Below are 26,600 nucleotides of genomic sequence, written 5' to 3'. Positions count from 1 at the left end.
AAAAGAGGATTTCTATATTAACAGCACATTACAAACGCTGTAAACAAAATCCACAGATAGTAGAGTGGCAGCTGCAGATTGGGTTACTAGAGAAAATAATGCTTGAAACCAGCTGATAGGGAGGTTTTGTTTAGAGGTTGTTTTTTGTGTTTTTTTGTTTTTTGTTCTTGTTTTCTCGTTCTAGAGATGAGACAAGAACCCTACACTGAGGCATATCCTTAACTCGGGATTTTTTATTTATTTATTTTTTTTTTAAGAAATCTTCGGGATTCTTTTAACTAGTGGTCAATACTGTTTGCTTGGTTGTTTTTAGTTACCTCTGTCACATAAGTAGAACAAACATTTTAAGCATTTTATGGTTTTGGTTTTTGTTGTGGTGGTGGTGGTGGTTTTTTTGGTTTTTTTTTTTTTTTTTTTTTTTTGCTTTTTTTGTTGTTGTTTTGTTTTATTTTGCTTTTTGAGACAGAGTTTCTCTGTAGAAACAGCCCAGTTGTCCTGGAACTAACTCTGTAGACTAGGCTGGCCTTGAACTCAGAGAGTTCTGCCTGTCTGTGCCTCCTGAGTGCCACCACCTCCCAGCCAGTTTTTAACTTTTTTAAAAAATTGTTTTTGTTTTTTTGTTTTTTTCTGTTTGTTTGTTTGTTTTTGTTTTTTAAGACAGGGGTTCTCTGTAGCTTTGGAGCCTGTCCTAGAACTAGCACTTGTAGACCAGGCTGGCTTCGAACTCACAGAGATCCGCCTGTCTCTGCCTCCTGAGTGCTGGGATTAAAGGCATGAGCCACCGCCCGACCAGTTTTTAACTTTTGAGACAAGGTTTCTCTGTGTAATTCTGGCAGTCTTGGAATCCCTTTGTAGATCAAGTTGTCCTCGAACTCACAGAAATCATCTCTAGAGTCCTGAGATTAAAGTATGAGCCACCACGCCCAGTAAAATCAGCTTCTTTTTAAAGCTAACCCTCTGTACTCATGGTTTTAGCCAACTTTTGGTTAAAAATAGTGAGTTATATTCTACCCCAAAGATTAATATTCTGATGCATATTTGTGATAGTATGAATTTAAGTGAATTCATTTAACAAATATGTACAAAAGCTGTGTAGTAACAGTAGTTCGGGGGTAATTGTGTTTGTCATCAAGCCTAGTGACCTCACTTTGATCCTTAGAACCTAGATAAAGGTGTAAGGAGAGAACCAATTCCACAGAGTTATCCTCCAACCTTCATACATTCACTGTAGAATTTGCTTCTGTTTTTCATCCTTTCACATATAATCATGAACACATACATAAGCACACACACATATAGTGTGCCAGGCTTTGCGATTACATGGGCAAGCAAAGATAGACCTAATTTCATGCCTTGGGGCAATTAGGGTCAGGAAGGGAGACCATGAGCAACCAATAAATGAATAACATTAGTTTAGCATTTGCTGTGGCATCACTCACTGCCCTGAAGGAAAGATACTTTGTTTTCTCAGAGTCTGTGACAGGGCTATGACCTCATCTGCAAAGTCAGTTAAAGCTTCCTTTTGATGAGTCTGAAAGTGAAAACTCTTAGTTTCAAAGACTTCAATGGTATTCACTCCTTGTGGTGGTTTGAATAAGAATGGCCCACATAGGCTCGTATATTTGAATGCTTAGTCATCAGGGAGTGCCATTGAGATTGATTAGGAAGTTTGGTCTTGGAGTTGTGGGCTTGTTGGAGGAAGTGTCACTGGAGGTAGGCTTTGAGGTTTCATAAACCATGGCAGGCTCAGTTCTCTTTCCTGTAGCCTACCGATCAGGATGTAGCTCTCAGCTACTGCTCCAGTGCCATGTCATTCTTCCTGCCATGATGATAATGGACCCAGCCTCTGAAACTAAGCAAGCCCCTCAATGAAATGCTTTCCTTTTTAAGAGTTGACTTGGTAGGTAGGGCTGGAGAGATGGTTCAGTCACTAAGGCTAGGCTCACAACCAAAACTATAAAGTTGATTTGGTCAACTTGGTGTCTCTTCACAGTAAAGGGACAATAACTATGGCACTCCATAAATAGTGAGAAACCCATTCTAGAAGACACTGAATCAAGATAAAATGGGAGAAGGGCCAGTACAGTAGCCAAATGCAGAGAGGAAGGAAAGCATGGTAGTTTTGTCTTCATCCTTAGAACTGTGGAAAGGTTACTAAAGAATTTTAAATTACAAGATGTGAAGTGCTGCAGACTCTGGTTAGAAAAGATCATTTTTATAGCTGCCTGGGAAAGATTAGCCAGGGTCAGAAGCAGATGCAGATAATGTGGCACTTTGGTGGATGTTGATATAATGTAGGATTGATGTTTGTGTGAGTTGGAAGAGAGAGTACTGGAGACGACTTCAGGGCAGATATAGAAGGCTTACATGGCCAGGTCTCAGGGACAGATTGGATAGCGAATATGAGAAAATCAAAGAGGACATTTGAATTTCCACCTTGTGCTTTGGATTGACAGCAGTGTTCTTTTGATAAAGAATGTGAAAAATGAACTTGGGATGGATGGAGGAACCCCTGCGTTTGATGGTAGATATGTATGTAGGTTTGACATCTCTGAGATGTGATGTGGGATATCCTTTGTATATGTGTTGCTTTTATTGAACAAACTGTTTTGGCCAATGACTTAGCAGAGTTAAGCGAAGCAGGAAATCCAAACAGGGATATATAGTGAGTAGGCATTAGGCAGAGTCAAAGAGTCATGTAGCTGCCGAGGGAGGATGACACTAGAAACTTACTGGTAGGCCACAGCCTCGTGGTGATACACAGATTAATAGAAATGGGTTAATTTATAGTGTAAGAGCTAGCTGTAAATATGCATGAACCATTGACCAAACAGAGTTGTGATTAATATAGCTTCTATGTGATTATTTGGGCAGACAGGAAACAAACGAGCAGTTGGATATTCTTGTTTGGATCTCCCAAGACAAATCCAGGTCTAAGTGTGAGTTGGTGTTTGCACTGATGAGCATTATTGAGTCTTCTGGGGCAGGAGAGTGATCAAGTGAGAAGAGGGCCTCTAACTGACAGCCAGGACAGCCAACACCAGAGGACCATCAGAAGAGAATGAGCCTGCAAATATGGGGGATATCCGGGCATGTGGTGTAAGTGAATGAAAACAGGGAAAATCACATTCAAATTTATTTTTCCTAGGAATCATTAATGAGCTTTCATTTGAGATAGAATTTTTTTTCTGTCAATGATCTACTTTTATCTAAAAAGGCATAACTTTTTATGAAAATTAGGTTGCTATAATTTTGTTATCTCCTAGTAACAAGAAAAGCAGCCAATGGTTTTATAAAATAACACTACCAAAGTCATTTATATTTTCCTAGTGTGCCAAGCCTATCATCAAACTACTAGAGACAGTCAGTGTGTCTAATGCTGGCGAGAAACCACTCAAGTGAGCTGAGGCTATCTCTTGACCTGTCTACTGCCTTAGATGTGAATGTTAAAAAGCTCAAATATTTAAAATAAAGAGATAAACATGCTTGAAGGGATGGAGTAAAATAGTTTCAGAGTTAGCTGGCAGTGGTGGCACATCCCTTTAATCCCAGCACTTGGGGAGCAGAGGCAGTTATATCTCCATGAGTTGAGGCCAGCCTGGTCTACAAAGTAAGTTCCAGGATAGCCTGGGCTGTTGTTATACAGAGAAACTCTGTCTCAAACAAAGATACATGCTTACAACATTTGAATGTACTCAGGTAGATTTTTTTATAAAATATTTTTACTTTATGTGCATTGGTGTTTTTCTTGTATATAATTCTGTGTGAAAGTTTCAGGTTCCCTAGAACTGTAGTTACAGACATTGTGAGTTGCTATGTGGGTGCTGGGAATAACCAGTAAACCTCTTCAACCCTTAAAAGAATTTTTTTTTATGTGCATGAATATTTGTATTTGCCTGCACCATGTGTATGCAGTGCCTCGGGAAGCTAAAAGAGGGTGTCAGATGATCTGAAACTCGGGTTCCTGATAGTTGAGCTGCCAGGTTCTGGGAAGAAACACAGGAGCTCCTAATTATGAGCCATCTCTCCAGGTTCTGTGCTGGGGTAGATTTTTAATTAGTTGATGGGACTGGTTTTGATTACAGAGCAGAGTTATCTCTTGTCTCCAGACAGTTAGCATTAGATGACTACACTTAAATCCATGTATAGCTAGTTTTCATAAAATTTTAAACATGAAAATGTTATGTACTTTGGTAATTCACATTCAGTGAATATACATACACTAACAGCTGGTATAGTTGGGCAATAGTGGTGCACACCTTTAATCCCAGCACTCTAGAGGCAAAGGCAGGTGGATATCTGTGAGTTCAAGGCCAACTTGGAATTTTTTTGCAGTAGTTCTATGTTGTCTTGCTCATGGAGGAAAGGCACTGACTTACCATCTCCTCCCACTGAAAAGGAGAAAAATACTTGTCCAATTGGGTAGGTAAGAAGGAAGAATACAATGAGAGTTTGCAGGGGAAGCAAAAAGAAATGGAAAATTTTTCACCAGAAAAGAGGAAGAAGGGACCATAAGGTCTGACTTGATGGTCTTGACTGTGTCTCACATATGAAACTGTAGATGAGTAATGCCAGCCTGAAGGCCAGGACCTTCAAGAATTTTTCTTTCTTCCTATTTGGCATTGTAGGAGAGAACCTTTCAGGTCATTCACAACCCAACATAAAACTACTGCAAAAAATTCTGCTGCAGGCTGGACATTTGACTCAGTGCTTAAGAGCACTGGCTGCTCTTCCAGAGATCCTCAGTTCAATTCCCAGCAACCACATGGTGATGACTCACTACCCTCTATGATGAGATCTGGTGCACTTTTCTGGCATGCAGGCACACATGCAGACAGAACACTGTATACATTATTATTATTATTATTTTGTGGCAGTATGGCAGGAAGAAACCAAGGAAAGCTTTGTTGTGGCCTTAAGTGCCATGGCTCTTGCACATCAGGTTCTTGTCTCCAGGTGTTTCTTCATGATCACAGTAGTTCATGGGGAATGTGGTTCTTGAGAGCTTAGAATGAGATGAACCCAGAGTGGATGCAGCAGAATAGACAGCCAAGATGTAACTGAGACAGGAGGACCTTCAGCACTCAAACAGGTCATGAATCCAAGTCTTTTGATCATCTTGTACATCAGGGTTCATGGATTTGCAAATTCCCTGTCGACAGGCACAGACCTCTTCTGTGCCTCCTGACTCTTCCTGGAGCCCAGCACCACATCTACCCCTGAAGGCGAAGGGTGTTAGAATGTGATGGTTTGTTCTGATTGTCAACTGGACAACGTAGGATCACCTGGGAAGAGTCTAAGTGAAGGACTGTCTAGATCATGTTAGGCTGCAAGGGACATATCTGAGTACTCTGATTGATGTAGGAAGATCCAGCCTAAAAGTAGGATGCACTATTTCCTGGGTTTGGATCTTAGAATGAATAAAAAAGAAAAAGTGAGCTGACACACACATGCTTGTTTTCTCTCTCAGCAGTCCTAACTGTGGATGTGACCAGTGTTGGAACTAAAGGTACATGCCACCACACCTGACCTAGCAGTAAATTTTTAAGTTTTTGTAAACTTTTGTGTTTATTTTTTGTGCCTTTTACATCATGCATCCCGATCCTATTCATTTCCCCATCTCTTTATATCCACCCCTGTCCTTGCAACCCACCCATCCACAAAAATATATTTTTTTAAAAAATTTATTTTTATGTGCATTGATTATTTGCCATGGGTGTCGGGTCCCCTGTAACTGGAGTTACAGATAGTTGTGAGCTGCCATGTGGGTGCTGGGAATTGAAACTTTGGAAGATGCCCTTAACTACTTACTGAGCCATCTCTCTAGCCCCACAAAATAAAATTTAAGAGAAAAAAGAAAAGAAAAAAGGAAAAATATCATGGAAACTGTAGTCTGACAGTGAGTCACATAGTAAACCTTTTCTTATAAGCATTCACCGCAAAGAGTCATTGGTCTGGTTCAAGGCCTCTGGTTTCTGCTACACTCTTGATGTTGGGCCTTCACTAGGACTCTCCTTGGATATCTTGTTGCCCTGTGTTGTGGAGATTCTGAAGTTTTGCATCTACAGGACTAGCCCCTTCGTGTGCTCCTGCAGATCATAGATGGAATAATGTTGGGGTGGATCAACTCATAACCTGGTTCTGGGCCTGGGTAGTTACAGGGTTGGTCAACCCTCCAGCTCACCCCATCCTCACCACCAGTGTGAGCTCTCCAGCATTGCCCCAGCTAATTTACCCCTTGCAGCAATGAGCAAAGGGCGGGGCCAGTTCTCCTGCTTTCATGCCCTCAGGGTTGGAACTCCCACACCTGGACCATCAGGGCCAGCTCTACTGTGTTGCCTAGGCAAGGTACAGGGGCCACTCTCCTGAGTGCTGCAGCTGGTGAGGGGCAGGACCAGCTATAGCATATGTCATAGGCATTGTTGGGTGGGGGTTGGGGAAGTGCGAAGGTAGTGGGCATCTCTTCCGCCCACACCACCATATGGCAGATGAGGGGTGCTGTCAGAACTTCCATGCTCGTGTTCTTGGGGTAGTTCACCTGTAACCTTGTCAATAGGGTCAGCTCTGCTGTGCTAGCACTAAAGTTTTTAATTGTGGCTCATAAGGTCTGGTCCATCAGCTTCTGGGTACCTCTGAATGCTTCATGATCTGTTGGGTAATGTGTCCTTGAGGAAACAGCATCAGGTCCTTCTTCATTTTGCCAGGACACAGTGCTGCGGGAGTATCTTCCGCTGCTTAAGCCAATAGTCGCTGAAGCACGAGCCCACAGTGCTGTGGGAGTGCCTTCCGCTCCATCAGCCAATAGCCGCTGAAATACCAGCCCACTGGGGTGTGGTATATTTCTCTTTTAAAAAGAGCCACAGAGGGTCCCGGCTCCTGCTCCAGCGACTAGGCTCCCTTCCTGACGGTTTATGGTGTATGTAAATTTTACCCCCCAAAATAAATAACCCCTTAAAACATAACTGGTGTGGGATTGATTCGCCGTTAACACAGCCCATAATCTTGTCATTCTCATGCTCAGCGATGTACCAGAGGTGACCATTAAGACCATAATAGACACAGTATTTATTTCTTGGGAAAGAAGATGAGATTGTAGTATTCATGTTCATCAGGTCCTGTGTTCTAACTTGTAGCTTTGTAGATAATCATAATGGTGTGTTACCAGAAGTTTTCTGTCTCAGAGCCACTTGGTCCCAAATACCCAGCAGCTGCTTACCAAATTACCACACAGAGGCTTAATATTACTTATAAATGCTCAACCAATACCTCAGGCTTATTCACTAGCTCTTACAATTTAAGTTAACTCATATTCCTTATTTATGTTCTGCCACGTGGCAGTACCTTTTCTCAGTGTGGTGTGCCTATCTTGTTCTCTCTGCATCTTACTGGCATCTCCTGACTCCAGCTTTCTTTCTCCGTCCTTCTTCCCATCATCTTTGGTTTGGTTGTCTTGCCTATACTTCCTGCCTGGCTACTGGCCAACCAGTGTTTTATTAAACCAGTTCAAGTGACAAATCTTTACAGTGTACAAGAGGATGATTGCACAGCATTAGAGAGCCTGTCAGTGCTAAGAACAGAGAGGGGATGTTATCTACTTGAAGAGGTAACATGTGCTTCCAGAAATTGAGTTCAGCAACCAAAGCTGCAGGGCTAGATGGTCAAGATGGGGCAGTGTGCCACGATCCTTCAAGTAACTTTGTTAGACTCTCTGATCTATCTTCCCGTTTTTTTGTGTGTGTTTTTCTACTAATTTTCAAATTTCTTTTTCCTCCCCTCATTTGGTTTATTTTTAGACAAGATATCAATATACCTCAAGCTGTCCTGGAACTCAATGTCTTGCTAAGTGTAACCAAGAACTTCTCTTTCTCCTGAATACTAAAATTATTAAGCTTGAGCTACATGGGTGTTTAGGAAGTCTTGGTGATCAAACCTAGTATTTCATAGATGCTGTGCAAGTACTCTCCAGGTAAACTGTATCTCCAAACTCAGTTTGTTCCTTTTAGAAAGTAGAGAAGGTTTTTGTTTGTTTTTGTAATGCATTTTTCCATTCTTTACCCCCTTTGCCTTCTTATGCTAAAGATTGAGCCGAGGGCTTCACAAATGTAGGACAAGTGTTCCTACCCCTTAGTTACAGGTCTGTGCCTTGTTGGTTTGGTTTTGTTTTTAGAGATAGGGTCTTGGTATATAACCCAGTCTGGCTTCAAACTTGTAATACTCCTGCCTCAATTTCTCAAGCACTGGGTTTACATGCATGTACTATCATACGGGATATATTTTAATAATTTTATTGTGTATAGGTATTTTGCCTGTCTGTATGTGTGTGTACCACATGTGTACCTGATGCCGATAGAGGACAGAAGAGGGTGTCAAATCTTCTGGAACTAGAGTTAAAAATGTACTGGATGAGCAGGAAGAACAATCAATACTCTTTATTGAATCATCTCTCTAGTGCCATATGTGTGTGTACACACACACACACACACACACACACACACACACACACACACACATATATATATATATATATATATATTTGTTTTTTCGAGGCAGGGTTTCTTTGGAGCCTGTCCTGGAACTTGCTCTGTAGACCAGGCTGGCGTTGAACTCACAGAGATCCTCCCATCTCTGCCTCTTGAGTGATGGACTTAAAGGTATACACCACCACCACCTGGCTTATTTTTTTTATAGTTACATTTATTATTGGCCGGGAGTAAACGTGTCATAGCATGTGTATGGAGGTCAGAGGACAATTTCTAAGAGTTCTCTTTCCACCATATGGCTTATGGAATGGAATTCAGATTATCAGGCTTGGGGACAAGCACCTTTACTCACTGAGATTTATTTTATTTTAAACTGGGGCTAGAGAAATAGCTCAGTGGTTAAGAGCACTGACTGCTCTTCCAGAGAACTTAAGCTCAGTTCTCAGCACCCATGCTGTGGGGCAATACTCTAATACACTGTAAAGATTTGTCACTTATTGGCTTAATAAAACACTGATTGACCAGGCAGGAAGTATAGGCAGTGCAACCAGACTAGGAGAATTCTGGGAAGATGAAAGGCAAAGCGTCAGTTACCAGCCAGACACAGAGGAAGCAAGATGAGAATGCCTTACTGAGAAAAGGTACCAAGCCACATGGCTAAACATACACAAGAATTATGGGTGAATTTAAGTCATAAGAACTAGTTAATAATAAGCCTGAACAATAGTCAAGACAGTTCATAAGAATATAAACCTCTGTGTGTTTCTTTGGGATTGAATGGCTGTGGGACTGGGCAGGACAGAAACTTTGGTCTATACACCGACATTGTGGCTCGCACTGTAACTGCAGTTCCAGGGAATCCAGGGTTCTCTTCTGGCCTCTGTGGGAACCAAGTACCTACATGTTGCATAGATATACATTCAGGCAAAACACATATAAGCATAAATAAAATCTCAAAAGAAAATTTAAATTATGTGTATATGTGTGTCTGTGTGTTAGTATGTGTAAGGATAAGTTCCAGGTTATCTTTAGCTACATATATTACATATATATATACACATGTGCCCATGGAAGCCAGAAGAAGATAGTATTGTGAGGTGCCCAACCTAGGTCTTGGGAACCAAACTCAGATCCTCTGGTACCTTGAAGTTCTAAGGAACTTTTCTTTCTCTCTCTCTCTCTCTCTCTCTCTCTCTCTCTCTCTCTCTCCTCTTCCCTCCTTCCCTCCCTCCCTTTCTCTCTCTCTCTCTCTCTTTTTTAAGATTGATTATGTATACAGTGTTCCGTCTGCACATATTTCTGCAGGCCAGAAGAGGGCACCAGATCTCATTACAGGATGGTTGTGAGCCACCATGTGGTTGCTGGAAGTTGAACTCGGGACCCCTGAAGAGCAGGCAGTGAGTGCTCTTATGCTAAACCATCTCTCCAGCCCCCAGGAGCTTTTATTTTTATGGAAGTATTTTTCACTCCCCCACACCCAAGACAGGGTTTTACTGTGTAGCTTTGGAGCCTGTCCCTGGAACTTGCTTTGTAGACCAGGCTGGCCTCGAACTCAGATCTGCCTGCTTCTTCCTCCTGAGTGATGGATTTAAAGTTATGCACCAATGCCAGAAGGGAAGTATCTTCTACATTTTTTTTTTATGATCAGGTTGAGTAACAATAATTTGTAGTTAAATATGGAAGAGCATGGACTGACCCACCGGTGAGTGTGGGGGTCGGTTCTGCCATCGGTGGTCTTTGCGTAAAGCAGGGGAAAGAAGAGAAGCATGTGACACAATGATGCTGTCTAAATGTTTACTTTTTTTTTTTTTACAGTTCCGACACCTAGCAAATTTACTAGAAGAGTGTCAGGTATGTGCTCTCTTTTATGACATACTGCTAAAATTCTATTTTAACAGAAGAATATCTTAAGTAAACATAAATTCATCTCCAAACTGAAACTATAAACTATCAGTATTATATAAATTTATTATACTTAAAGTAGAACTACCTGTGATTCCTTTAAGCAAATATGTACATCTGTGTCTTAATATTTTTCTATATTTACAAATAAATTATTTCTAAAAGTGATTCTTCATGTTGCTATTTCTGGTATCCTAGATTATGCTGTCATTAGATTTTCTCATGAGTTTTTAAGTCATTTGAATTATAATCTTTAGTTATAGCGTGGAAAGTGATGTTCTCTGTTGAGAGACTGAACATTGTCTCGGTCTTTTCTCTTTTTAGAGGCAATGTACAGATAAGGCTACAGGGAAGAGGTATCCCTGATATGCCTCTTTTGTACTACTATCTCAAGAATGACCAGTTTAGTTGTAAACAGAACTTCAGTTCATTTTTATGTTGTTGTAGTTGCTAACAAAAATTAATGCTTTCATAATACAGAAAATAACAGAAATTTGTATTCCCTCACCCTTTCCTTTTTGAGTCAGGGTCTTGCGTGCCCTAGGTTTCCCCTGACTACTCTGTGTGTCCAAGGATGACCTTGTGCTTCTTTCTGATTCTCTTACACATATATAGTGCTTGGATTATAGGCGTGTGCCACCATTTATTTAGTGTTGAGCATGGAACTTTGTGAAGAACCACACAAATCAATGCATGTAGAGAGAGAAAGACCCCTGCAAAAAAAGCAAGGTTGTGGTGGAGTAGATGTGTGTGACTCAAGAGATCAAAGTCTCAAATTATTCTTATTTTTATACTATTTAATGCTGGTGGTGCTAGCGTGTATTTTTAATCCCAACAATTGGGAGACAGAGGCAGGTGGATCTCTGTGAGTCTGAGGCCAGTGTAATCTACAGAGTGAGTTCCAGGACAGCCAGATCTACAGAGAAATCCTGTCTTGAAAACCAGCTCCCCAATTATTTTTATTTCATATTACGGGTGTTTTGTCCACATGCATGCCTGTGAACCACATGCATGCCTGTGAACCACATGCATGCCTGTAAACCACATGCATGCCTGGTTCCTGAGATGACCAGAAGAGGGTGTTGGGCCCCTGGAACTATAGTTATAGACAGTTGTGAGTGAGGTGCCATGTAGATGGTGGGAATTGGACCTGGTTTCTCTAGAAGAGCAGCCAGTACACTTAACCACTGAGCCATTTCTCCATACACTGCTATACCTGCACTGAGTGCTCCTTCCTTCCTTCCTTCCTTCCTTCCTTCCTTCCTTCCTTCCTTCCTTTCTTTTCTTTCTTTTTTTTCTCTCTCTCTCACTTCCTTCCTTTTTTAAAAAAATTATTTTTATGTACATTGATATTTTGCCTGCATATATATCTGTGTGAGGGAGCTGGATCCCTGGAACTGGATGTAAGCTGCCAATGTGGGTGCTGGGAATTTAACCTGGGTCCTCTGGAAAAGCAGCCAGTGCTCCTAACTGCTGAGCCATCTTTCCAGCCCCAGTGGTCATCGGTCTCTCTCTCTCTCTCTCTCTCTCTCTCTCTCTCTCTCTCTCTCTCTCTCTCTCTCTCTTCTTCCGAGACAGGGTTTCTCTGTGTAACAGTCCTGGCTGTCCTGGAACAAGCTCTTATAGATCAGACTGACCCCAAACTCACAGAGATCCATCTGCCTCTGCCTCTCGAGTGCTGGGAACAAAGGCGTGCACCACCACTGCCTAGCCCCACACTTTAAAAACTTTTATGTGGATGCTAAGGATACTCAAACTTGCATTACAAGCATTACCAGCATTATCAGGCTAGCCATCTCCCAAATTATCTTCTTTTTATAAGGTCCTACTTTCTTATGACCTTCATAGCCTCTTTAAAGACTTTTTAATATAATTTTTAATATAATAATATTGATATAGCTTCAATGCATAGATTTGGTGGGGAGACATAATTCAGTCTGTCACTGGATTTTTAAATTACATTATGCAACTGTTAGTGACATTTCAGTTTAAGATGACTATGGACAGGCTCCAAAGCTACGCAGAGAAACTCTATCTCAAGAAAAAAAAAAAAGTTTAAGTGTGGCAGCACATATCTATAATCTCAGTATGGGGAAGATGGAAGACCAGTGGATTCATGCAGCTCACTGACCAGTTAGCCTAGCTGAGTCTGAGCTCCAGATTAAATTAGAGACCATCTCAAAAAATAAGGTGAGGGCCTAGGGTAGTGGTGCATGCCTTTAGTTTCAGCACTCAGGAGGGATAGGTAGGGCTACATAGTCAGCTAGAGTTACGTAGCGAGACCCTGTCTCAGATACATACATATATACATACATGCATATATACATACATACATACTGAACAGACAGATAAGGTGTAGAGTGAATGAGAAAGGCACCCTCCGGCATCCACATGACACTCCATACTTCTTTTTTCCTAAAATCACACATTTTATTATTTCCTTTTTTCTCTCTCTCTCTCCAATTTTAGTCTGTGCAGAAACCTATAACCCTGATGAAGAAGAGGAAGATGCTGATCCAAGGGTAAGAACTAAAGTATTCATATAGAATTGCACTTTCTGCCGATTCTCTTCTACTGCATACCTCAGATTAGTCACTGATAGTGAAAATAAGTGTGAATTAAAATCTCAGTGAGAGGTTCTGTGCTCTCTTGTGCAGACCCTAACTTTTGTTGTTGCATGCCTGTAAGTGTGGACTGTAAAGCTAAATAGGCAGCCACATGAGAGGACCAGGTGGTGTAGAGAAAGGTTAGGGAGGACAGCGAAAGGACGCCTGTGCTGTGAAAATGGAAGGTTACTGAAGATGCAGTGGTCAAGCAGGGGAGAGGGAAAAAAGCAGAATCAGAGAACAGAAGAAGGAAGAGAAAGAAAAAAGCAAATATTGTATGACAAATACCGAAGAGAAACTTAATGTTTTGTGACTGATAAAAATAAATTTTAGCTAGATGCACATTTTTAATCCCGGCACTCTAGAGGCAAGAGGCAGGCAGATCTCTGTGAGTTGAGACCAACCTGGTCTACAGAACAAGTTCCAAAACAGCCAGGGCTACACAGAGAAACCTTGTCTTGAAAAACCAAATAAATGAATAAGTGAATGAATGGAGAATAAATGAATAAATGAAAATAAAATTTAAAAGTATCTACGGGATGCCATTTTTTTATACACTAGATTGAAACTAGCCCCAGTTGAGAGTTTGGTGAGGAGAACCTGACTAACTTTGCAGAAGCCTTAGACACAGTCAGCTTAGAATTAGTCAGATTCAGCAGGTACTGGGCAGAATTCTTCCCGGGGATTCACAAATGGAGATCATATATTGTTGTAACAGCGAAAAATGGAAAGAACCTAAAATGACTCTGATAAAGGATTATCACCTAGGGCTAAATGGTGCTACATGCAAAGTAAGAGTCTGGAGGATAGGATTAATGCCATAGCATATTTGTTTAAATGAGGTGCTTCTTAATTTTATAATTAATTTTGTAAAATAAAAATAATGCAATTGTTTATGTCTCTGCAGAGACTTAACACCTGAAAGGGTATACTCTAGATTGTAACCGTGGTTGGGATAGGATCCTAGTTGACTATGTTTTTTGTTTGTTTTTTCGAGACAGGGTTTCTCTGTGTAGCTCTGGCTCTCCTGGTACTCTGTATACCAGGCTGGATGCCTGCCTTTGCCTCCATTGTAAATCATAACAGCATTGTTCATTTGGAGTCATCCTTAACTCTTCTTGCTTTTTTTTTTATCACGTCATCTAATTTTTCAATAAATTTAGTTCTACCTTCTTCAAAATCTATCCAAACTTCTCTACTTCTTTTTTTAAAATATTTATTTATTTATTATGTATACAATAGTCTTTCTGCATGTATGCTTGAAGGCCAGAAGAGGGCACCAGACCTCATTACAGATGGTTGTGAGCCACCATGTGGTTGGTGGGAATTGAACTCAGGACCTTCAGAAGAGCAGGCAGTGCTCTTAACCGCTGAGCCATCTCTCCAGCCCTTTTTTAAAAAAATATTTATTTACTTATATGTATACAATATTCTTTCTGCATGTAACTTCTCTACTTGATGTTGTTTTATCTTCGGCACAGTGACTATGCCTAATCTACTGCTATTACAGCCAGCAATTGCAATTCCACAGTTACCAGCCTGCTTCTCTGGCAGTGGTCTATATGCTCAGGCTGAAGCCTGGCAGGAGTTCTTTTTCTACAGGCCTTGGCTTTGCCACCGCCACTAAAGGTAGCTTTAACTAAATCTGTATTTTCTATCTATAAGTAAAACTTGAGACTCAAAGGCCAGCGTAAAAACCTGCTAGCTCAGAAAGATTAACACTTCACTAACCTTTTCTCCTTGTTCGTGGCTCCCAAAAAGCCCCCCTACTACTTCTTGTGTGTCTTTTTATCTCTTCCAGATGCCCTCTGATGATTACTTTCTGTCACCTAGTTGCTAAGTGAGCCTCCTGACCCAAGGTTAATTTTATTTAATCAAGGCAAATGCAAACTTGGGGTTCACAGTGTGATCAAATATCCAACATTTTGGTACCTTCATGGATACCTCCTGATCCAAACTATAAGTGTAAGCTTCCCAGCTTCCTCTAATCCTAACTGTAATTCTAACCCTAATTTAACAGCCTTGTGATCCTTCAAATATTAAATCTCTTCCTGAATTGATAACCTCAACCCACCCCCAAGTTGTTAGAGAAATTTTCACTTATTCTGTGATGTATGTGTACCGCGCTCTCTGAGTTTGGACATCTCTCCCTCTACTGGCCTGTTCTGATCTTTCCCTGTCTGCATCAGTCTCATCTCTTAGTCATCTGTCGCATCTGCTGTTCATTCTCCCACCAGAAGACGCCCTGCTCTTTCCACAGTCATTTCACCTCTTGTCCTCTCAGGTTGTACTTCTGGAGATCTTAGCACAGTTGGCACTTCCTCGGGAGGGCCTCACCTAGCCAGACGTAGACATGCTCTCATACTTATCTCCCTTGCTTACTTTTGGTCCTTAATCTTGTTGGACTCCAACGTATTTTGTGTGTTTGTAGAATGTAAGGGCATGCAGTTTTATCTATGTGTTCACTGTTGTCTCCAGAGTGGAGAGTGCCTAGAATCGAGTAGATGTACAATATGTATTTAAGGAAGAATTTAGAGTGCTCTGCTGTCGAGATGAGAATCTGGAGGCTTTCAGGGGACAGACAGCTGATGATTGCCAGCTGCACAGACAGCAGTGGCTCCAGAGTGCTCCAGAACACTGCCTCCCCAGAGCAGCATACTGCTTGCTGGGTTTGTGGAATTAGACTTGTTTAAACACACACACAATGTTTTGCTTTTTTTCCCCTCATCTCCCCACCCCCACTTTTTAGGAAAAAGAGATACATTAATTTTTAAATGGGTGATTTTCAAATGGTCAAAATAATTACCTTGGCTTTATTTCAATTGACAGGTGATTCATCCCAAAACTGATGAGCAGAGATGCAGGCTTCAGGAAGCTTGCAAAGATATTCTTCTTTTCAAAAACCTTGATCAGGTAACATTGACTTGAAAAAAAAATTTTGTTATGATATTTTAACTTTTTCTCTATTTGACATTTAAGCAGTCTTTTTTTTTTTAGCATATTAGCCACAGTTCGATTAGGCTTGTATCTTCAGATTTATTGATTTAAAAAAATAACTTTTATTCTGTTGATTACTATAATGAAGCTATGGTTTTGTTTTAAGACAGTCTTGCCAGCCGGTGGTGTACATATTATGTATAATATTATATGTAATGCATGTATTATATTAGCATTATTGTTTAGATCTTTTGAGACAGGGTCTCTCTACATAGCCCTGACTATCCAAATCACTATGTAGACTTGCTGGCCTCGAACTCACAGAGGTCTGTTTGCCTCTGCCTCCCCAGTGCTAGGATTAAAGGTGAGCGTCTGGTGAAATGCCTGTTTTTACACGCTTACTGCCAGGAGGATGACTTAGTAGCTGTACAAATATGAGGACCTGAATTTGGATCCTCAGCACCCAGATAAAAAACCCAACATGGTTCCATACATTTATAACTGGAGCACAGTGGGAGTGGAAACCTGCAGATTCTCTGAGTTCACTGGCCTACTAGTCTAGCCAATCAGTGAGCTCTGGGCTAAGCAAGAGACCCTGACCCAAAAAGTAAAGTAAGAAACAACTGAGGGAATATATTCAGTGCCACCCTCTGGTCTCCACATGTATGCACACATTCCCAAGTACAAATGTCTATAATTTTTTAAATTTCAAATGTATAATAAAGTCAAAATAACGGTACCATGAACACTATACCTTTAAAACTGTGTGTGTGGTGTATGCATACAATATATGCACATGTATATCCAGGTATGTGTGCCCTTGTGAGATCAGAGAGGATGTTTGGTGTCCTGCTCTGTCACTCTCAGCTGTATTCCCTTCTGTCTCTCAGGAACCTGGCACTAAGCCTTGGAAAATTCTCCTGTCTTTACCTTCCACCCTCACCTTTGCTGGGGTTACAGACATATCCAGATTTTTTTATGTATGTCCCAGGCATTTGAACTCAAATCCTCATGTTTGCTCACCTGCCAAGCCACCTCCTCAGCCCCCATATGCCTTTGAACTGCACTGGCTAGTTAACATGCTCCATCGTTTATACTCTCCTCATATGTAAGTTTGTGTTCAGAGAGAGGAGACAGGAGGATTTTTGTTCTGAGCTGTTTATCCATACGTAAGATTTTATGACTTTCCATCACAGGATATTTGGAGTATATTTTCTAAGAATAAAAATATTTTTAAAGATTTATTTATTTATTATGCATATTCTTGGTACTCTGCCTGCATGTCTGGCTGCAGGCCAGAAGAGGGCACCAGATCTCACTACAGATGGTTGTGAGCCACCTTGTAGTTGCTGGGAATTGAACTCAGGACCTTTGGAAGAGAGCAGGCAGTGCTCTTCACCTCTGAGCCATCTCTCCAGCCCAGAATAGAAATATTTTAATTGTACATTTTTAATTTGTTTTGTGGGTTTTTGATTTCATGTGGTCTAGGCTGGCCACATGATTCCCTGTGTAACTGAGAATGATCTCAAGGACTGGGATTTCAGGCTTATGTCACCACTCCCAGCCTAAAGATTAATACTGTTTTCCGTGATACTGGGGATTGAACTCATGGCCTGGAGCATGCTAGGCAAGCTCTCTACAACTAAACTATATACCCAGCTCTTTGTTCTGTTTCTCAGTCGAGACTCATATTGTTATTTGATTGTGATTATGTCATTTTGTTCCCCCTAGTTTTGTTTCCTCTAGGGTAGAATGTCCTCTTTCCCGACACCTCATCACAGTTCCTGGAGGATGCGGGTTACAAGAGGACCTTCTCAGAACATGCCTAAGATGTTCCCTAGTTTGGATTATGCATGAAGATTTGAATGAATTGCCCATATTTTTCTTTTTATAAATATTTTTTTCTTGGCAGCATTTAATTATAAAATTTCAGGGTATGTTGGTCCACGTTTTACATGAGCACGGGCACACAGTAGCAAGCATTCTTTTTTAGTCTGTCAGTTTGTACCGTATCCAACACCCATGAAACTTCAGAGCTGAAGATGGCTTTTGGCATTTAATTTTAGAAAGCATAGTCACTCTGACAGAAATTACATGGAATTTCCAAAAAATAAAATTATTCCACTCTATAATATAACTGTTTCGTTTTTTTTTTTTTTTTTTTTTACACTTCTGGTCCTGAGAATTGAACTAGAACCTAAGTAAGCTGCTCTGTACGTATAGGTGTATGTCGGGGGAGGTGCGTGTGCGTGAATGGAGAGGCCAGAGGTCAGCCTTTGGTGTCGTTCTTTAGATGTTGTATTTTTTTGTTTTTTCATTTTTTGGTTTTCTGAGACAAGGTTTCTCTATATAACAGTCCTGGCTGTTCTAGAACTCTCTCTATAGGCCAGGCTGCCCTCAAACTCACAGAAAGTCGCCTGCCTCTGCCTCCTAGGTGCTGGGATTAAAGGATTAAAGTCATGTGTGGCCGCCTCCCAGAGCTGCGTATTTCTATTTATTTATTTGTTTCTTTGTTTGTTTGTTTGTTTGTTTTTGGGATCAAATTCAGGCTTATTGAACACCTTCAGTTTGTCATTCCCTGCCCCCCCTTTTTTTTTTGACCACTTGAAGTCCTGTAGGCCAGACTGCTAAGAATGACCTTGAACTTCTGATCTCCCTGGTTTTTTTTTGTTTTCAAGACAGGTTTCTCTGTATAGCAATCCCAGCTGTCCTGGAATTCACTCTGTAGACCAGGCTGGCCTCGAACTCACAGAGATCTACCTGCCTCTGCCTCCTGAGTGCTGGGATTAAAGGCATGCACCACCATCACCCAGTGGATCTCCCTGCTTTTAACCTCAGTGTAAAACTGATATTTTTTGTGTTCCCTGCCCCAATATTAATCTTTCTATCTAACAGGGGGTCTCCAATTCAAAGCTGAGACTAGTATTTGGTCATAATTTAGTAGTGTTTTTTTTTTCCTTTTTTAAAAAAGATTTATTTATTTTTTATGTTTACTGTGTTCTGCTGGCAAATATGTCTACGTGCCAGAAAAGGGCATTGTTTCTAATTGTAGATAGTTGTGAGCCACCATGTGTTTGCTGGTAATTGAACTCAGAACCTCTGGAAGAGCAACCAGTGCTCTTAACCTGAGCCATCTCTCCAGCCCCTGTTGTTTTCTTTTTATTATATTTATTCATATATTTGCTTTCTGGTTATGACATACAGTGTTGGTAAGTATGTATTTACATGTGTTATACATAAATGAAACTATATTACCTACCCATTAGGTACTACTCCTAAGTAACATTATGTGGTAAAATGGTCTCCTCAGATTTGCCTCCTCTTAGTCATAAAAATTGAGGTAGAAATTAAACCTTTTTTAGAGGTTAGTGCTGTGCTGGCCTACTCAGATGATAACCTCCAAGGCTGTCTGCTCTGTGGATTTGGTAATCTTACTAATGTCCACATCTTTAGGAAAAATGACAGCCATGGTCTTATATGCAATATTCTGGAGCCATCCAGATAGTGACAATGTGGGTGAGACTCAAGAAATTGACACCATGATTTAGATTATCAGTTTTTGTTGGAAACCTTTTATTTTTAATGATTATTCCATATTAATTATGAAAATTAATGGATTTCATTCACTGTGATATTTTCATATATGTAAATGTTTCTTCCAACTTCCCTATCCCCCTTCTATTTAGCCTTTCCTTTCCATGGTCCTTCACTGTCAGGTTATTTTTTCTGTTGTTCAGTTTTCACATGTGAGAGAAAACCTGTTGTTCTGTGTTCGTCTGCCTTCATTTAACATGATGCTGTCTGTTTCCATCCATTTCCTACAAACAACATGATTTCATTTTTCTTTTTTTATCTCATTGTGTAGTTACCTTATTTTCTTCTCCCTCTCACATATTGGTGGGCATATAAGCTGATTTCCTATTTTGGCTCTTATGAATAATAACAAGAATGAATATGTATTTTTTTTTGGTCTACTGACTTCATTTCCTTTTGATAACTACGCAATAGTGGAATAGCTGGATCATATGCATTTGTATTTTTAGTCTTCTGAGGAGCCTAGCCACTGTTTTCCATAACGGCTCTACAAATTTACATTCCCACCACCAATATCCACGGCTTCCTTTCCTTTCCATCCCCACCAGCACTTGTTAATTTTTTTTATAATACCCATTTATAGTTGCATAAAATCTCACTATAGTTTTGGTTTGCATTTCCCTGATGACTCAGGGTGTTAATACTGAGACTACCCTATCTCTTTGCTTTTTAGAAGAGATCCCATATAAATATCTTAGCTTGGTCTTGAATTCTGCCTAGGATAATCTTGAACTTTTGATCCTTCTGTTTCTATCTCCCCAGTGCTGAAATTAAAGGTTTTTTTTAAATTTTTTTTTTTATTTCAGCGCTGGGAATCAAACCCAGGGCTTCTTGAATGCTAGGCAAACACTCTGTCAACTAAGCCATATCCCTAGCCCTGTGTACTTTTTTTTTTCTTCCTATTTTTGAGACAGGGTCTTTCTATTACTTAACTCTGGTTGACTCTCCTGGAGTTTACAGAGACCTACCTGCCTCTGCCTCACAAGTGCTGGGATTAAAGATGTGTTACACTTTTCCTGGCCTTCTACTTCTTTTACTAAATGTCTCTTCAAATCATTTGCCTATTTTTTTAAACATGATTTTGGGCTTCTAAAGAGGTTTTGCTTGTTTGTTTAATTTTTTTTTTGACATGATGGGGATTGAACCTAGGGTCTTGCACATGCTAGGCAAGTGATCTATGACTGAGCTTCTCCCTCAGCCCTGGTGTTTGATGCTTTTTTGTTATTTTGTTTAATACTTTATATATATATATTGGATATTGCTTCTCTGTCAAATGAGTTAGAAAGCTTTTCCAAGACAATACTACCTCAAAAGAATTGACAAACCAGATTTAAGAAACTGACAGGATTATCAAAATTCCAAGATCACGCCTTTAATCCCAGAACTGAGGAGGCAGAAATAGGAAGAGTTCAAGGCCAACCTGGTCTACAGAGCAAATTCCAGGACAGCCAAAGGTACAGAGAGAAACCATCTTGAAAAAAAAATTCCAAGCCCACTTGGGTTATATAGTAAGACCCTGTCTAGAAAACAAAGAAGGGGCTAGGCACTTGTGCCATCTGTTAAAGGGGTCCAAAGCCAAATAGTGCAGAAAACTCATTTCCAAGGGCTCTTAGGTTTCTGTTTAAATTGTGGTGGTGATCAAATGTATATAGGCATACAAAATGGAATAAATACAACTTTGTGGGATGTTTGTTTCAGTTTGGGGCGGGGGCTGGGGTTAAGAGCATGGGCATGCCCAGTTGACCATCATGTTTTCTCAGTAAATGTGAAAGCCATCTGTTCTCTTTGTGTGTACCTTAGGAGCAGCTTTCTCAAGTTCTTGATGCCATGTTTGAAAGGATAGTCAAAACTGACGAGCATGTCATTGACCAAGGAGATGATGGAGACAACTTTTATGTCATAGAACGGTAGGGAAGCTTTGGGATTACTCGGCCCCACTTCCTTGGATTCCTAATTCAGTACAAAAGCCTGTGTTATGCTGAGCCCAAAGATGTCTAGTGTCAGGTAAACAAGCTTCCCAAAACCTTTCAGGGATCATAGCTGCCCCTGTGTACTGCAGTCCTGAGTAAAACCCTATTTGGGGAGATGCCACTTATAGTTGAAAGTCTTCTTTTCATTAGATAAAGAATGACATGATGTGTTTTGTAAACATGACATTTGCCCGTGTTCAGTTGAATTGATCCCTGCAGGGTATCTGTGACTGTGTATTGTCTTAGTGTGACTCTTTGGTTTTTCAACTTGCTGTGAAAAATGAATGTACTCCCCTTACCTCCATGCTTTCTGACTCTACACCAAGTCTAAGCTGTGTTGGGGAAAATGAAGTCTGGGTTTACTTCCCTGACATACTGCATCTTAGCCTCTTGAGTTGATAGTATTACCCTGAGGAAGAGTAGGGGTTCCTTCTGACTCCTCCTCAGTCCTAAAGGATGGAGTTCAAGGTAATAAAACATTATCATACATCCACTATCTTCTGTTATTCTTTTTTTAAAAAAATATTTATTTTATTTATTTATTTACTTATTTATTATGTATACAGTTTTCTGTCTGTGTGTCTGCCTGCAGACCAGAAGAGGGCATCAGATCTAATTTCAGATGGTTGTGAGCCACCATGTGGTTGCTGGGAATTGAACTCAGGACCTTCGGAAGAGCAGGCAATGCTCTTAACCACTGAGCCATCTCTCCATCCCTCTTCTGTTATTCTTAATGTTAAAAAAAGGGTTTTTTTTATTAAGATGAGCAGTGGGAGTGTACACCTTTAATCCCAGCACTCAGAAGGCAGAGGCAGACAGATCTCTGTGAGTTCAAGGCCAGCCTGGTCTGCATAGTGAGCTCCAGGACAGCCAGAGCTAGGCAGAGTATGAAGATTTAGTTTTACTTATGTGTATGCATACTTAAATAAATAAATTTGTGTGTATGTGTAAAAAAATTAAAGTTATTATTATTTTTATTTATGTGAGATGGGGCAGGGGAGGTAGGGGTAGTGGGGGTTGTACATTTGAGTACAGTGCCAACAGAGGCTGGAATAAGACATCAGATAGATCCCTTGGAACTGGAGTTAAAAAGATTATTATGAGCTGCCTGATACAGTTATTGGAATCTGAATTTGGATCCTCTGGAAGAGCAGTATGTGTTTTTAACCATTGATCCAGCTCTCCAGCCCCCTTTTTTCTTTTTGAACCATCTCTTCAGACCAGAATAATTTTTTTTGTGATTTTTGACTGTTATCAGTATTGTCTGTGGGTGACCCTGCACATCTTTTCAGTATCTATTTGTTTGGAGTGATTGCATGGGGACTTACTTGTGTATATGTGTTTGTGATATCACATATGTCATTGTGGCTGCTTCAGTGTTTGGAGGTAAGAGGACAAGCTCGGATGATGATCCTCGGCACCTATTTGAAACTGGCTGTCAATGACCTGGAGCTCCAGGACTAGTGTAAGACAGCCTTCAAGCTCAGGGATCTTCCTGTCCCTGCATACCTGGTGCTGGGATTAGAAGTGCAGGCCTCCACAACTGATGTTTGTTTGTTCGTTTGTTTGTTTTTTGAGACACGGTTTCTTTGTGTAGTCCTGGTTGTCTAAAACATGATTTATAGACCAGGATAGCTTTCAACTCACAGAGATCCATCTGCCTCTGCCTCCTGAGCGTTGGATTAAAGGTGTGCTCCACCACCACCTGGTATGCAAGCCCTTTGCCAGCTGAGCCATCACCCCAACCCTCAAAGGTTCTCTGAGTGACTTGTTAATGTGATGTTAGTTGTTTTACAGAAATTCCGAAAAGTTGGTTTGCTTCTGTGATCCATTGAGCATGTCTATTTCTCTAAACGTTAGTCAATTAATTCTGAGTACTTTTCTGGAGTTATAGTAGGTAGAAATTTGATTATTTTAATCAGTTCTATCCTTGTTTCCAGCAAACCATGAAAGAAAAACTTTATAGTCAATACTATCCACAGAATACTTGGTAAAAATTAAACATCTTTTTGTAATAAACTGTTGATCAGGCAAGATATAGTGGCTTATCCCTGTAAGTACTCAGGAAGCTAAGGCCACAGGTCAGGACTTCAAGGCCAGCCTGGGTTAGACTGAAAGACTGTACCCACCCCACCCCCATGCCGCAGGAAAGACTGATATTAAGGAAGGGTTCCTGTACTCTCCATTTCCAGAAAATTCTGTGCCGAAAGCTCTGACCAGTGTAATAGACAAAAGTAAAGAAAATACATATGGAGGAAAAGAAGTGAAATTCTCTGCAGGAAAAATCCACAGGAGTGCTACAGAACAATTATTGAGGGGCTGGAGAAATGACTCAGAGGTTAAGAGCACTGACTCTTCTTCCAGAGGTCCTGAGTTCAATTCCCAGCAAGTACATGGTGGCTCACAGCCATCTGTAATGAGAATTGGTGCCCTCTTCTGGCATGCAAGCATACAGACAGACAGAACACTGTATACATAATAAATAAATAAATCTTTTTAAAAAAACTGAACTGAGTTAATTTATCACGGTTGTAAAATACAAAGTCAAATGCAGGCCTGGAGACATGGCTCAACAGTTAATAGCACTGACTGCTCCTCCAGCACTGGGTATTGAAATTACTACCCAAACCCCATGTGGTAACTTACAACCACCAGTAACTTCAACTCCAAAAACTTGAATGCCCTCTTTTGACTTCCTTGGGCACTGCATGTACATGGTGCACAAATATTCATGCAGGCAAACACCCACACACATAAAATTAAAAGCAAAACAAAATAAAATGCAAAAATCATTTGTGTATTTTAGCAAAATTATGTTAGTTATTCCCCCCTTTTGAGACAGCATATTTTGTATCCTAGAGCCCCCTTAAACTTACCGTGTAGCTGAGGATGATCTTAAATTTCTGATCTTCCTGCTTCTAACTCCTGAGTGCTGTAATTATAGACATTCAGCTATGCCTGGTTTATCTAGATCTAGGATCAAACTCAGGGCCTCCTGCATGGTAGGCAAAATCTCTGCCAAGTGAACTATGTCCCAGCTCTGCTCCCCCATGTTTTATATGTATCAGTCAGTTCTTAAACTTACCAGAAGTAATTAATTATATTTTGTCATTCTTCTAGGGGAACCTATGACATTTTAGTAACAAAAGATAATCAAACACGTTCTGTTGGTCAGTATGACAACCGTGGCAGTTTTGGAGAACTAGCTCTGATGTACAATACCCCGAGAGCTGCTACCATTGTCGCCACCTCAGAAGGCTCCCTTTGGGGATTGGTGAGTGAGAGAAATGCATGGTGTAGTGCTGCCTGTCTTTCATAGCTAGTTATCTGAAAAGTATGCTCTAAAAGGTTTCGTGTACATGTATCTTTCCATTTTTCTCAGTGACTTAACAACAAATTCTTTAAGTTACAGAAATGTGAGTGGTCTGTAACCTAGTAGTGATGGAGCTCTTGCTACATTTTTCCTTGTTTTTATAGGCAGTTAGACATAGATAACTCTATGTATTTAAGTAGTTCAAGAGGGCTACAGAGGAAGTCCCCTTCACTAATGTACCTGTGCACACAAAAGAGGAGGAGGAACAGTAGTGTAGGGATGGAGGTGTCAACAGCAGTCACTTTGTGTTCTGTCACCCACTTGTCATTTCCTCTATGCCTACATCCAGTGCTTCCTTCATCAGGAATGCTAATGACCATTGGGAAATGGATTTTTGCATTAAGCAAAACACTACTGTCGTTCTTGTACCATATTATGTATCAGATTATCTACTGTCTGCCTCATTTCTTATTGTATTAAGTTACATGTCCATAATCTGTAACTCTTCCTTCAAAAATATCTTAATACAAATTCCACATTTCACTTTTGTTGTTGTTGTTGTTGTTGTTTTTCAAGACAGTTTTTCTCTCTTTAGCCCTGATTATCCTGGAACTCACTCTCTAGATCAGACTGGCCTCAAACTCAGAGGCTCGCCTGCCTCTGCTTCCTGAGTGCTGGGATTAAAAATTGAATGGAATGGGTTATGTTTCTTAGTCCCAGCTACTCAGGAAGCTAAAGCATGAGAATTACTGAAGCCCAGGATTTCAGTTTCAAACTAGGCAACATAATGAGACTCCATCTCAAAAAAAAAAAAATCTGTAGTGATGTACTCAAATCTCAAATTTTATAAATCAAAACCAGGCGATGGTGGCGCACACCTTTAATTCCAGCACTCGAGAGGCAGAGGTAGGCGGATCTCTGTGAGTTTGAGGTCAGCCTGGTCTACAAGAACTAGTTCCAGGACAGGCTCCAAAGCAACACAGAGAAACCCTTTCTCGAAAAAACAACAACAAAAAAAACAACAAAAACAAAAATAATAATAGTAAACACAACCTTTGATTATTTTTAAAGAACAAGAATGGGCTGTAGAAATGACTCATTGATTAAGAGCCTTGGCTGCTCTTCTAAAGGACCCAGATTTAATTCCTAGTATTTTTATTCATAGAAAATAAAATAAAAATAACAAAAAGTTAGCAAATATGCCAATTTAAAAAAGGCTATGAAATGTATTTAAGAAATGATACAGCTAGGCATGGTAACACACGCTTTTAATCCAGCATTTGGGAGGCAGAGGCAGGTGGATCTCTGAGTTCCAGGACTGTTGTAGGAGGCCACTTGTAGTCTGGCCCAGCTACCCAGACTCCCAAAATAATCACACAGAAACTATATTATTTGAAATACTGTTTGACCGATAGCTTACGCATATCGCTAGCTAGCTCTTACATTTAGAATTAACCCATCTCCATTATTTTATATTTTACCATGATGCTCGTGGCCTACTAGCAAGGTTCCCACTAGCACTCACTACTTTCCCCTCAGGCAGCCTTCTTCCTCCTAGCATTCATTTTAGTTTTCTCCACCTACCACTATTCTGCCCTGCGTAGGCCTAAGACAGTTTCTTTATTAACCAGTGGTTTTCACACCATACAGAGGGGAGTCCCACATCACAGGACAGCCAGGGCTACACAAAGAAACACTGTGGCACAAATCTAATTGGTCTTAATAATAAGAACCTGGTGTCAAATTAGGGGGTGAAAGCTGGAAGATCGGAGAAACAGTGCAGCCAGCCACTAGTTCT

The 26,600-nt window shown here is 40.5% G+C and overlaps 1 protein-coding gene across 3 annotated transcripts in view; it reads left to right on the top strand.

Moving 5' to 3' along the window:
- Prkar2a (protein kinase cAMP-dependent type II regulatory subunit alpha) overlaps positions 1–26,600 on the top strand; it is a 62,475-nt gene that overhangs the window by 16,660 nt on the left and 19,215 nt on the right. For all 3 annotated transcript variants that reach the window (XM_048423005.3, XM_048423003.3, XM_048423004.3), the window contains exons 2-6: positions 10,296–10,331; positions 12,852–12,904; positions 15,818–15,901; positions 21,320–21,426; positions 24,610–24,763. In XM_048423005.3, the coding sequence (XP_048278962.1) occupies positions 10,296–10,331; positions 12,852–12,904; positions 15,818–15,901; positions 21,320–21,426; positions 24,610–24,763 (434 nt within the window). The remainder of the gene's footprint in view (positions 1–10,295; positions 10,332–12,851; positions 12,905–15,817; positions 15,902–21,319; positions 21,427–24,609; positions 24,764–26,600) is intronic.

This window comes from Myodes glareolus, chromosome 4 (genome assembly GCF_982192425.1).
Source record: "Myodes glareolus chromosome 4, mMyoGla1.1, whole genome shotgun sequence".
NCBI lineage: Eukaryota > Metazoa > Chordata > Mammalia > Rodentia > Cricetidae > Myodes > Myodes glareolus.
The sequence above is the reverse complement of the archived record's forward strand: the minus strand, read 5'-3'. Positions and strand labels throughout refer to the sequence as shown.